At 39.1% G+C, this 14760-nt stretch overlaps 1 protein-coding gene across 4 annotated transcripts in view; it reads right to left on the reverse strand.

Moving 5' to 3' along the window:
* The window catches only part of RAPGEF4 (Rap guanine nucleotide exchange factor 4), a 146508-nt gene that overhangs the window by 127227 nt on the left and 4521 nt on the right, over nt 1-14760 (reverse strand). For all 4 annotated transcript variants that reach the window (XM_068138574.1, XM_068138573.1, XM_068138571.1 and 1 more), the window contains exons 2-3: nt 10818-10960; nt 9669-9757 (exon numbers count right to left, since the gene is read on the reverse strand). In XM_068138574.1, the coding sequence (XP_067994675.1) occupies nt 9669-9757; nt 10818-10960 (232 nt within the window). The remainder of the gene's footprint in view (nt 1-9668; nt 9758-10817; nt 10961-14760) is intronic.

Raw genomic sequence — 14760 nt, forward strand, 5'->3', positions numbered from 1 at the left:
TGTCCATCTCTTATTTGTCGACAGATGCCTGCCAATTAAGTAGCAGACTAAAAAAAAATAAAATTCTTTTTATGTAAGTCAGAGATTTCCAGAAAACTATTAAAGGACCAAACCAACTTGGAACAGCATACTCAGGATAGTCCCAAACATACAGTAAAGTCCACCTCTAAACAGTCTATGTGAGAACATGCCATTCATGTGATAGAAAGATGGCTAAATCCCTTGGCCAGGAACTGCTCTTAGTAGTTCAAATATAAATTATGAGCTACTGTAGACAAAGAGTACTCTAAATAACTTGTTGAAGCAAGATCTTTAGATGTACATCCTATTTTAGGCTTATAACTTGCCCAACTTCTGAGCACAGGCTTGAAGCTGAAAACTTACATGTCCCTTTCTAAGCTGAGCCTTAAGTGTTGTTTGGGCCATTAAAATAACCCAGCAACAGCATAAAACATTTAAACTAATTCAAACTACACTTTTTAAAATAAAATCACACATGCACACAAATACAAATAAACATATAAAAACACATGCTAATTTTATTTGCTACAACATTAGAAATCTAGTTTAATTCTAAAATGTAGGATTCATGAAATGTCTACAAAAATAAAAGCAGAAAATTTTGTCATCCCCTCCACTGCTTTGTTGGGTCTGATAATCCTGGAGAGATTCACGAACACATTTTAGCACCATTTTCTGTGTTTAAAATTGCATTGTTTTCCTTTCATGCATCTAATAAGTGCTAATAGGCAAACGTTATTAAGATCACGTTAGTAGCTTTATAATTGCATTACAAAGACAAATGCCCGTAATAGTTCAGTTCCCTCAACCATAGCAAATTGCTTTTGCACAGATATTACCATATAAAATTATGTGTTCAGGAAAACAAAATCAATTATATCTTAGGAAAGATCTAGGGAGACTTTACCAACTGTCAAAAATCTATTTTCAAGGAAAGCAAATATGTACAGGCACTCTTTAAAAGAAAAGAATATATGGGAAGGAGCACCTAGACATCTAAATGGAAGTCTCTACAAAGAGCCTATAATACAGGCTATACACTGAAGTTCTGCCTTAACACTCCTGCTTTCAGAACTGAAACAGTATGTGCATGCTACCATACTCACATAGGCACTCAAAGGAGCCCCCCCCCCCAAAAAAAAAGCCTGTTTACATAAAATTTGTCTGTAGGTCTCCAATACATTATTCTCAACTTTATTTAGAAAAGTTCAGATAAAAGATCTCTGTTTAGGGCAGAAAAATCAAATAGCCTGGCAGAAAAAGAAATTCTTCCATTATATAGATGAGAAACAATATTTGCATTTTCCAGCTTCTTTCTCACTCAATTCCCACCTTCTGAAAAAATAATCTCCTTTGAAATGCCTCACCTTTTTTGATTCTTTACAACCCTAAAGAACATGTTTTTAAAGACAGAACAGAAAAGGAAAGGTGTTGGTTAAGGATCCACTTTCTAACATTGTAGGGTGCTAAGTCAAGAGCTGGAATAGTACTATGTACATTCATTAAAGTCCGGGCTTCAATCAAGAGAAAAGTCCTTTCAGGTTTTTTCCCCAGGTATCACTGCTCTCCACAGAGATGCAGTCTTGCAGTCAGCTAGGGCACAAGCCCATCTGTCTTCTTCAAGACTTCAGAGCCCCATTTTCTCTCTGCCCCTTGCTTATACATCTCCCATCTTTTAGGGAATCAGGTGTGCATTTCCCATTACGCCTGCTAACCTTACACTTGAGAATCTCCTGCTGTTCAGTGTAGTCTTCAGGAGGATTGCTAGCAGCTCAAAACTCAGTTTGCTGCTCCCCTTTGCAATCCTAAAAGCACCAGGGGGTTCTAGCTGCTGGTAACCAGATAAAATTCACACAGCTATTTGAAAGGCAGCATTAAAGACCTAAAAAGATGAGACTGTTTCCATTGCTATCTGTCCACTGAACACATCACAAAATGTTAAGTGTTTAAATCAGAGGCTGTTTGTGTACTCAGTTTCACTGACTCTCACTGGCAGGTGAGACACATGCAGTGAAAAGAGTTGTTAAACCTCCCCCTGCATCAGCCTAAAACATTACTGAATTTGTAACACCATTCTAGAGAATGGATGAGAATTAGAAACAAGGCTCTGCCTTATTCCTTCCTCACTACCCTGCCATCACAAGACACATCCCTGTTTGCTTCTCCCTGACTTGTGACACTTTCTATTTTCCAGCCTGGCAATCAGAATGTTTGTACTGTGTGCAAACACAATCACACTGTTTGAAAGAGAAATTAAGAAAATGGGGGAGGGGGGAATTTTTGAATGGTTGATTGAAAGAAATTGGTCACTTTTCTTTGAAAGTTTAGCTAGTATTTTAAGTTTATAAGGGAGTTTGGGTTTAATGCCATCATTTTCCCACATCTTGTACCTTTATCTCACCTTGCACCTGCGCCCCTCCAGGACACCATACCATCTCCATGCTTAATTGGAGATCTGCAAAGGCCAGCATTTTGAAAAGTTTTCTTATTACTACTTGGACACAGTTCGGTTTGTCTTCAGCAGAAATTTCCTTTTACAACAGAGAAACTGAAGGATACACATGAAAGTAAACTATCTGTTCTATGAAGTGATTTCCCTGTCCCATTACCTCCACTGGAGTTATGTTTTGGCCTATCAGAAAGGAAATCCTTGTCAAACTACTTTTACCAGCAACATAGAAATGTCTTCCCACACTAGAACTGTAGTTTTCTAACATATGCTAGGCCATCCTCTTTACACAAGACAAGGTGATTTAGAGTGTCAGGTAATGATAGGACTATGGGGAATGGAACAAACCCAGAAATGGGTAGATTCAAACTGGATGTTAGGAAGAAATTCTTCACCATGAGGGCAGTGACACACTGGAACAGGTTGCCCAGGGAGGTGGTAGAAGCCCCATCCCTGAAGGTTTTTAAGGCCAGGCTGGATGTGGCTCTGGGTAACCGGATGTAGTGCGGGGTGTCCCTGCCCATGGCAGAGGGCATGGAACTAGATGATCCTTGAGGGCCCTTCCAACCCTAACAATTCTGATTCTATGATTTGCTTAAAGGGACATTATGCTTCTAGAAAGATTGTAACCAACATTTTTTCTAGTTCCTAGTTAAAATATTTACAGACCAAATTAACTGTACTGTAATAAAATATTCCATTATTTTATATCTTCTAAAAGCTATCTGGAATGTCTTGGACTTTTTTACAGCTCGAAGGGGGAACTTTAGCCTAGTCCCTGACTGCAGACTGAAAGTAAAATAAATTGCCATTGGAAGCAAAAGGAAAAATAATTATAAGGTCTATATAATTCATTGGATTGCTAATGGGAATATAGAGCAGAGGCATAAATAGCTCTCTTTTCTTCTCCTGTCACTTCCGCTTGCAACTTTACTCTCTCTCTCTCTCTCTCTCACTCCCCTTCTGCTTTGCCAAGGTATCTCTGTTTTGACTACTATGTGAGGTAATGAGGAGAAGGAAGGGAGTGGGGGGAGGAGGTGAATGGTCCCCCTGGAGCCATCCAGGGGGGTGTGAGGAGTTTCTGAGTTGTTTACAAATTGTAAATATATAATGTGTATATTGTACATATATTGGATATTTTGTACATATTCATTGCATTTCATATTTCTAGATCAATGTTTGCTTGTAAACATAGCTTCGTTTGCTTCCATCCCAAACTGAGCTAGTTGGCAATTTTATTTTGGGGGGTAATTCTCCAAACTAGTTGGGGGCTAATTTCAACCCACCACAGACTTTCTGCTCAGCTACCTGGCAGAAAGGTTTGAAATATTTTTTCTATATTAACTTTCAACAGGCTAAGTTCAAATCCAAAATTAGTCCATCCATGACACCACAGAGCTCAGCATGGGACTCTGCTTCCCAGTCCAGTCCAACCTGTGTTACAGTAAGTAGAGCACTTCTCATGTTCAAATTAAAAAAAAAATAAAGCTGGCTTGGGCATGCTTACAGTACACCACAGACTATGTACTAACCTACGTTGTGACTTCAGATAAATTATATCCAAAATTCGTAATGGCTATTGACATGCATACATAATGCAATTTACATGCAGAAAGCAGTATTGCAACGACTGTCCTTATTTCCACTTCACCTTATAAAATAACTTCTTTGACCTCAGTTTCAAACAGACAGAAATTTCTTCCCTTTGTTATGTGGATATCTGAACCTCTGACTTCACAGTCATTCTTCTCTGAAGCCCCACTAACTTATTTGGCTTTTGATGCCCAGCCCTCTGAATTTTCCTGCAACTGACACTGCTGTAGTACCCAAGCACCCACAGCTCCTTCTTTAAAGCTTTTCTAAAACAGGCTAATTGCTGTCAATGTCCTGTGTTCACTGTGGTCTGGTTTCAGAAACTGATGAGCTTAAAAAAAAGTCACCAAAACACAGGCAAAATAAACTACAATAGCCCACCCCCACCCCTGTTTGCACTACAATTCTGCTGGCAGACTACAGCAAAACTGCAGATGGAAATGTTATTTGTTCTTTGTCTTTTTTTTCCACTCCTTTCCATTTTATCAGATAGTAATATAAATCTTAATCACCTGGGGTAAAAATCTCTGAATCTTATTTAGTAAAACACAATGTTGCAAATCTGACACAGATGTCACGCTGATGCTTTTCATCACAAAACATTCATTCCCAGCTTTATTCTGAGACATTACCTACAGTCATCCTTCAGAATCTCACAGAATCTCAGAATATACTTAGTTGGAAGAGACCTTCAAGGTCATCTAGTCCAACCCTCAACCCAGCACTACAAGGTCAACACCAAACCATGTCCCTAAGCACCAGGTCCACATGCTGTTTAAACACCTAAATCTGTGAATTTTAAAAACAGAGTTCAAAATTTAAACATGCATAAGGCAGTCAGCAGCATTTTTAAGACAACAACAAACCAAGAATCTCTCTAAAAGAACTTTTATTACTGTATACCATGGCTGTAACATTGGGTGGGTAATGGTGTCAAATAAAAATTCCATTCAGAATCTGATCATAACTGAAGGTAAAGACCTCTTTCTGATAGATTCTAAACAGGCTGCATTTGCTGTTTATTTTGAAAGATACTTGCTAAGTCTTTGTGTGACTTTTAAGTAGAACATTTATCAGGGTGCTACAAACAAGTTGAGCTTGTTACACTTACCTCTGCAATTCAGAGCATGACATTTTTACCTTAGGAAAAAAAATCCTCTTCAATCTCTTCTTCATTGTTGAATACCCAGATAATTCATAAATAATTTACACAGCAAGCAGATCAGCCACCACGACTCAGGATGTACTGGATGGGTAATCCTATCAGATCTCTGTATTGTAAACTGCATTATTCTTTTTCAATGGTAAATGAAATTACCATCACAATCAGCAGCAGCTAGCATATTTAACCACCTCAGTGGTACAGAACTAACAGTCAGAGAGAAATCTGCTCTAGTCAAATTCTTTAAAACAGGTCTATAGTAAATAGTTGAATATGATTTTCAAACTAGCCATTTTAATACCAGACCTCACCTGTACTCAGCCCATTATGCATTCTAACACTGCCCTCTAGTGACAGGATAACAGTTTTGCAAGCACTCAAAAAGGATTTTTTCACACCAATATGAAACCAAGGCTTCATCTGAGATCCTAACTATGAGTATTTGTCTTTATTAAAACATTTAAACAAATATATTGAATGCTTCCTCTTATCATAATAGGAAATAATAGGTAATGTTAATATTTTTGTTTATATGAATTCTCAACTTGGTCCTAATATAGCATCACTTTGTCCTAATACAGCATTACTAATGTTTCCTGTGAGAAATCACAAATGTCTGAATGTGTAAGCTAACATGCATCAAGAATGTGTATGAATACTTCACTAGCTACACTGAAGTCTTCATCCATTAGTGCCTTTAGATATAATTTCTAGTGCAAGACACATAAATATATGCCTCTCTGGGAGCAAAGGCCATTTTGAGACATTCTTAGGAAGGACCAAATGAACAATAACTCACTGCACTTTTAGTCAAAGAAAGCTACCAAACACCAAGGTGGACACATAAGGAGTTAGCATGTGATAGCTGCTACACAATGCTTTTATTCTGAAATTTAAGTTCCCTAGGTAGACAAACACCTAAGTAAGAATAGGACAAATACGTATTTACTCAAGCACACGGATTTTCCAGATTTACATCAACACTGTAGGCATCATCATATAACCATAAGATAATTCAAGCTGCAACAAAACTCAGGATGTCCAGATGGAGACAGGTAACAAGTGGCGTTCCTCAGGGATCAGTACTAGGACCACTGCTGCTTAGTATACCTTCATCAATAATACAGAGAGTGGGATTGAGTGCACCATGAGCAAGTTTGCGGATAACAGCAAGCTGAGTGGAGCAGTCAATACGCCAAGGGGATGGAAAGTCATCCAGAGGGACCTGGGCAAGCTGGAGAAGTGGGCCTGGGTGAACTTCATGAGGTTCAACAAGGCCATGTGCAAAGACATGCAGCAACAGGACAAGGGGCAAAAGTTTGAAACTACAGAAGGGTAGATTTAGACTAGATATTAGGAAGAAATTCTACTAGGATATTAGGAAGAAATTCTCTAAAGGGTGGTGGAACAGTGGAAGAGGTTGCCAAGGAAGGTGGTGGAACAGTGGAAGAGGTTGCCAAGGAAGGTGGTGGAGGCCCCATCTCTGGGGCTCTGAGCAACCTGATCTAGTTGGGGATGCCCCTGCTTACTGCAGGGGAGTTGGACTAGATGACCTTTAAAGGTCCCATCCAACCCAGTGCATTCTGTGTTTCTATGATCTAATACAACCTCCTTCTCATCTTAAGTAGTAAAAAGATTATTAGCCTGGTCTAAAGACTTTTTAACCAAAGACTTTTTAACCAATAGGAACCTAAATATGAATGTAGCTCATCTCTTCCTGGAAAATATGGCATAGTCCTTCTGTACTTTAACATGAGACTACAAACTTGTAAAATTGTTAAGTCCAGGTAAATTTCTCTCTCTCTTCTTCTCTGATGGAACGTTCTCACTAGCATTAGTGTAATTTATAGTATAAGAGTAACAACAGAACAATGAATAATTACTGTGGCTCTGCAATGGAAGCTTTGGCTCCTGGGTGTTGCTGCTGGAAAATGTGCTCCAGGATAGGATGCAAGCATCCCTACACCTTAAGCACTGCTTATCCATCCCTAGCTGGGCAAACAATCCTGGCAACTGAGTCTGTCAGGGCTGCCCACCTACGGAACCACTATTTCCTCCACTATCTGAGCCTGTAGTGAGCACAGCAGGCAGGGAGTGCTAGCAAGTACATTAAGCTCAAGAATGGCCAGCACTATGCCAACAAGGAAGTGTCTTTCTTTGAGCTGAAACAGCTCTGGACTGAGGACAGAATGAATTTACCTCAGAGGAGTAAATGAACACTCTTGCACAGAACTGGAGGTTAAATAGAAATACTATTTTCAAACTTAAATCAAATACAACAGGTAAAAAGGCAAAAGGATATATAGACATACTCAGAATCGACCCTGGCGTAGCCCCCCCCCGGCTAAGCCCCCATCAGGCCACAACCAGGCCTCTGCTAGGCCTCAATGATGCATCAAAAATATACTCCCAGCCAGCCAAACCTCCCCCCCCCGACTAGGCTTCACTGCCCCTCGCTTCAAGATAGGCCCAGAGCAGGCCTTAGCTCCCCAGCAAGAAACAGATTCCTGCCAACCAGGCCTCACTCCCAGACAGCAAAATGTGATAGCAACAGTCACATGCCCGGAGCAGAGAGGAGAGAGAGAGCACCGACTGGACAACCTGCTCCTTACATAGGGTGATACAGGAAAAGGGAATAGAATAACAGATTACAATATCCTGTGTCCTCCCCTTGGACTGTCTAGTCTCCTGGAGGACTTTTTATCTCTGCGGTAGGACAGTTAATCCCTAACCTAAAACAGGTAGTACAAGCAAGACTGGCACGCAGCGCCCAGGAGCTAAAAGCAGGACAAAGAGAGGATATGGTATAAACACCAAGATGGAGCAAAACCAGAGAAAATACTGGACTCAAACACTATTTAGGAGTCCCAATACTATTTAGGATTCCCAAATCATCAAACATATCCAGCACTAGAATGCATGAGCTGCTGTCCTTTTAGCAATGTGGCTGTATCCTGTGACAACTAGGCAGTGGTAAGAATTTAGTTCATTGTTCCTGTGAGAGGGAAACATGAGGTTAAGAAATTACCACAGAATATAATTTCCAGAACTAGAACTACATGTAGCTCTATAGCGCCCTATTGGCAGGAAAACACAGGGAAACAGAACAAACAGGAGAAAGTATTTACATTACATTTCTTAGAAGGCTCAAGTGCTCCATCCTCCATCTAATGAAACAGATTCTTAACTTAATTCCAAATAGATTCTTAATTTAACTTACACATCCAGACCACTTTAGCAGACATACTTCTTTCTGATTCAGTAAAGAGCACTAGTCCTTAATAACAGTGTGGTGCCCTCTTTTGGCAAACACTAGAAAATATTCCTGATTGCTTTAGACCTACCTGCACAAAAAAAGGGTCTCCTAAGAGCCCAGTACTGCTCCGAATAGTAATGACAGGCAGGCCATGCTGAGAATTGCTCAAATTATGCTAATTACATTCTCCATCAGTCTCTAATTAATGCAGTGAAGATATCACTAAAGATAATGATATGAAGTTCCTTTTGTATCTATCATTTTACTCTCAGATGTAGAAAGACCCCGTGCTCACACACTGCAGAGCTCAACACAGTGAAAAATATAAATTCTGCCAATCTGCTGTGATGAAGGAACCTTCTCCAATCAGCCAAACTTTGAGCAAAGAATACACCACACCACCATGCATGCTACATTCAGTCAAGATGGGCAAAAGATGTCACATCAGAGGTACAATCCCATCCTTAGCTAAATGATGGAACAATTTTGAATCTCAAACATGGAAGTAAGGAACGGGACATGATACCTTCCCAGACAACTCAGGTCACAGCAGGAAAAGCATGAGCTGTCAGCATAACATTGGACAACCTCAATGGGAGACTCTCCAGGAGAAATATCTCACCCTTTTCATGTATTTACTCTAAATTCCCAGTTTTGAAAATCCAGAAGTGACAAGATACTGAGAAATCACTTGGAGTTTAGAGTGAATTTTACTTGTTCTATTTCTTAACACTGAATAGGCATTGCCTGCGGGCTTCCAGTCCGACATGGCAGCAGCTCCTATACTCTGCTATTACTCTAATACTTAACTATTCTTGTAGTAGGGACTGCAGTATGCTGTTATTGAACTGTACTGTTGGTGGGTTGGTTTGGACAACAACAAATATTTCCAGGAAATGAATTAACAATTCTTAGATCTTTAGTTTAACTTCATATGGCACCATTAGAAAAAACAGAGGAATCTTGTTTTATATTAAAACACAGACTCCTTTCCAGAGCATTACATTTCAGTTTTCAAGAAATCAATGGCATAATTTGTCTTCATAGAGAAAGGACAACAGAGATTCAGAGAAACATGCTTGTGATAAGACAAAATATCTGTACAATACATGTTATCTACCTCAATGTAAGTTATACTCTTTCTTTGTACTACTGACTTGATTGTCTCAATGAAAAACTTATTTTACCTGGTGGTTGCTTGTATCAGAAACCTTCACATCCAGTGATCCTGTCAGAACAGCATACCAGTTCGTCCCAATGTCACCCTGACGGAATACTGAAAAGATGGAACCTTATAAACAAGAGCTATCTCTTTTAAGTTTAGCAACATTAACAAACATTTTCCTTCATATTACTGTCCTACTGTAATCACTGATGGCACTAAAGAATTTGTTGTATCAGATTACTTAGTTACTATTACAGTAGTATTTCCAATGACACTGGAAAGCACATCCTTTAGTAAACTGGTCTATACACTACAGAAACAGTGAAAGCATACAGAGCTGTTCCACTCTTCTTCCCAGTTTGCTTCTCTTTTACTGCTTAGTTAAAACCAAAACAAACAAAAAATACTGTTTGCACAATGTCCCTTTGAAATTCAAAATCTTCCAATGCAGACACAGCTCCCACTGACTTCAGCAGGAGTTCTGATTGAGAAGTAACCACAGGAGTTTTGATGTTCAGACTCTTCAAATGCAGAGCATCAGAATTCCCATTACTCTAAGCAAACCCTAATGCCAGATTTACCTAAGGGACGTCTGAGACTGTTTAATCAGCTGTTCCCCTGGTATAGCTCTAGGAACTCACACATTGCCATCATAGGACACCATCTCAGTTTCGCAGACCAAGCACAGCTGTCCACCTTCATCTGGCACATGGCTGCCGTAGAAGGCACAGAGCTGTTGTGCCCCACAGAAGGATGCAGCTGTGCAAATCTATCTTGTGTTATCCAGAGTGACTGCAAATCACAGGCTATTAAGTGAAATGTCTACATGATACACTTTTGCTCCTGACATCACAAAGAACCTACAAAAGAGACCAATAATATATTTACAGGGGAAGAACAAGGCTTAAGTGCCATAACTTACTTTTAATCTTTCAACAAAACAGTGGCAAAGTCCTGAATGTAATAATGTGTGCTTTGTTACCATAGATTCGTTACACACTGTGTTTGTAAAGCAAGCAGTACTTTAGTCCTTCCTTCCCATTTAACTATGACTGTAAACATTTATAAGGCTGTTCCACTGATTGTGCTTTCATCAATCTCCTAGAGACAATCCCTGCCACAGATCCAATTCCATCTACAAAAAATAGATTAACATATGAAGCTCTCTTACATGTGATTCCTTTTTCTAGATTTTCATAGTATCCACAGAGACATATCTGCTGGAGGAGGTTTGGATGAAATTTCTCAAAAGCTTTCACTTCTTTCAGTCGTGTAAATATAATATCTACATCTTCACTGGAACGTTCCAAAGGTCTGCATGAAAACAAAGGACAACATTCTCAACAGCTTTATCAGAGAAACATCCCCATCTGCATGCACTAAACTTACAAATGTTTACATTAATTGTCACACTATAATACAAACTGATTAAAATGTGCTTCACAGGTGTGTGATGAAACCCTTCCAAAACATCCTAACAACTGTCCTTTATCAACATAAGCATGATTACTATCATTTCAACACAGACAGCATCCAGAAGTCCCATTTAGCACCAAAGTCCTGCTGTAGCAATTATGGGGAAAGTATATATAATGATACAGTATTTTATCCTAAAGATCTTATAATGATGCACAGCTTTAAGTCTGTATGGGGACACAAATAAACAATGCCCAAACAGAAGAGGTCTGTGGAGTCAGTGCTCAAAACAGAACTTCTCCATCTGGCTAAAAAGACAGACTTCAGATACATCAATAGTAACTCCTATACAGGCAGGTCTCTTTTGTGCATGACTGGGTACAAACTAACTTCAATAGTCTCTCTTTCTTGCAAGCAAGAAAGACAACTTTAACAAGTACATTTTCTTTGATAAGGTTCCTGTCTCTTAATGTTGGACAAATTAAGTAGGCAAACAAGAATCTCAAATCTTCACTGGTAAGGGTAAAGAGTTTTAATCCAAGTATTTTATATATTTAAAATCTATGGCAGTAACACATTTAAAAAATATAATTTCAAGGGAAAAAAAAGAACTCCCTCCAACAAAGTAGTACATGGACCAGAAGTTCATCGAGTTCAGAAAATTACTACGTATTTTTCAAACTAAACTAGCTCCATAACATACATTTTAAATGTGATTATCAAACATTATGAATCAGTAGGTAAGAAAACCACTAGCTAACAGCATTAGAAAGACTTTCATAGTAGACTAAATGCCTACCATTACACATAGAAAGAAACAGAGAAAGTTCTTATGAGATCGTGCAGGATCAGATGCAGAAATCATTTATGTATGAAAGAATATCAGAAAGATACACAGTTGCCAGTGATCATTTAGACCTATTGCTCACTAAATGCTGCTAGTTGATTTTACACAGGATGAGCTTCTAAACAACAGAAGTCAGATAGTTTGCAATAAGCAAAAACCAAATTCAGAAACAGGTATCTTTACCCTCTTATTGTTACACCCACAGTGTAAGGGAAGAAGCCCAGATCCTACTCACACTGAATCTCCCTCTCTCTTATTAAATTAAGTCTAGAAGGGATTAAATCTCTATCCTCCAACTTACCCTTGTTAGCCACAGATGAGAATAACTCTCTCCATCACAGTGACATCCTCTTACCATTTCAAACAACATCTAACTACAACAGCTACCTTTTAAAATATTTCAAGTAAGGTTTCACCCATTCCTTATTTTTGACTGTGCACTAGCTGACAGGTACTAATAAGCATTACCTCTCTTGTCAAAATCCTTTTAAGAGGATTAGGAGCTGCAGCTTGCAAACAGATTTAAAAGCCATTTATATAAGATCCCCACCCAAACTACACCAGTGCTTGCAACACTAACTCCCTTAATTTACAGAGTCTCAAAATTAACAGCAAAATCCAACAAGGAAAAAAAAAAATTACACCATTCTCAGAGTACTCTTTTTCCTAGAAAAGCTCTGTCTGGGACTTTCACTCGTACAACTACTCCTAGCTAACTCCGTTCATGTCCACCAGTTCACGTGCATAGAACTGACTGCATGATCTCAGCATTTGGTGGTTTTCATTGTTTGATGCAGCTGGACAGGGAAAAAGCAAAGAGAGTCACCATACAACATGCATCAAAGCTTAATCAACACTGTGCTCTCAGCACTTTCTGAAATGTGAGTGCAGAAATCTTTTCCACTTCTGTTCCTGTCAAAAGAACAAGACTGGGGGGGATTAATTCACAGACGCTGTAGGTTTTTTTCCTGAGAATTGCTAAAGGGGCAAGAGACGGGATTTCCCTCTAGTTCAGAAGAAGGTGAGAGCAGGGCTCACTTCAACTGATGTGTCAAGGAGTCCCTTGAGTCAGGCATACGACAAAACTGCTTTGTGACCCCAGTAAAGTGAGTCACCATTGAAAGATAGGAATCTCACAGGTAGCTGAGCCACACTTTTCAGACCTTGAAACATCAGCACAGCCGTGAGAAATCAAACCTCGTATACATTGGGAAAGATAGATTAAAGTTGTGTTTCTAGAGGCTTACTATAGCAAGCAGTTGAGCTAGTATGCTTTGTATTAGCAGAAGTTACTTCCACTTGGAGTACATGAAATAAGTATTTGAAGGGGTACACGCAGATATGTTCTAAAGAGGAATTCAAACTTCTAAGTAATATGCATAGTAGTAAGCTGAAAAATACTATATTCCTTACAATCTTTAATAATTCGTTACTGCAAGCCGTTTGTTTCGACAGCCTTTCTTCAGAATATAATGTGTTTAATTGTGTGTGGAACTACATTTCCACAAATATTTTTACTGGGAGGACACACATTTTGATCCAGCCCATTTGAAAATTAACTGGAATTTGGGAGAGGCTTTCAGTAAAAGATCTAACCATTAATCTATCTTAGAAAAGGTACTTTGTCCTCTAGTTGTGTTTATAAAATAAAAGAGACAAGCAAACAAAACCAACAGAAACCAAGCCAGCAGCAGCCAGCATGCAAACCATGCAAATCTTAACTGTATCCCAGAATAACAACTGATTAATGTTTCAGATGAGACACAAACAGTTTAAGATTTAACTGCTTGGTTAAAATCATGACAAAGCACAAAAAGGAACTGGGATCCAAGTTGTCTGACAACAAAATGCCTTTGGATTCGATCAGAGCTCCTGGGAAATGTCCTCAAATGTTTAGGATTAAAGAATTAACTAACAATAGGTGTCCCAAGTTGAAGTGGCTTAGTCCATAATAGGACATAGAATTTTGCCTGTGTAAAAACTCCAGATTGCAGTGTAACAGTAGTAGCAGTATTACTTAAACTCATTTCTATTAAGTGCTTAAGATCTTATAACAATCAGACTGGTTTCAGAAGAATGGTTTTACTTAGTGAGAAAGCATGAGGATAATCAAACACCATGCCATCAATTAACAGCTTTTCCACAGGCCTGCAAAACTCAGGCAAAGTTCAACTGCTTCCTACAAACCATCTTTTAATAAAATTATCATTCTAACTGTGGTAATCAACATTAAATTCACATTAATGATATCCATTTTGATGGAACATCAGGACAACATAAATTTACTTCCTCACTGCAGCCATCTTACTAAATTTCTGTAAATGTGGCCTTTTGTTAGAGCACAGTTTGGAATAATTAAACAGCCAAGTCCTGGTGGATAACAGGTTAACCATAAGGCAGTAATGTGCCCTCATGGTCAAGAAGGCCAAGGGCATCTTGGAGTGTAGGACAAAGGTGTTATCCTTCCACTCTCCTCTAGGGAGACCACATCTGGAGCCTGTGTTCAGTTCTGGGCTCCCCATTTCAAGAGAGACAAGGAATGACTGGATAGAGTCCAGCAAAGAGTTGTGGAGATGAGTAAGGGCCTGAAGCACCTCTCTTACGAGGAGAGGCTGAAAGACTTGAGGCTGTTTAACCTGGAGAACACTGAGAAAGGAAGTTATCAATGCTTATGCATAGAGGGTGAGTGTCAAGAGGATGGAGCCAGACCCTTTCCAGTGGTGCCCAGCAGAAAAAGAAGGGGCAACAGACACAAACTAGAACACAGATGTTCTGTCTGAACATAAGAGAAAATGTCTTTACTCTGAGGGTGACAGAGCCACTAGAACAGGCTGCCCAGAGAGGTTGTGGA

The sequence above is a fragment of the Melanerpes formicivorus genome, unplaced genomic scaffold (assembly GCF_026170545.1).
Source record: "Melanerpes formicivorus ecotype bairdi unplaced genomic scaffold, bMelFor1.0.p_v2 SCAF_5, whole genome shotgun sequence".
Lineage (NCBI taxonomy): Eukaryota > Metazoa > Chordata > Aves > Piciformes > Picidae > Melanerpes > Melanerpes formicivorus.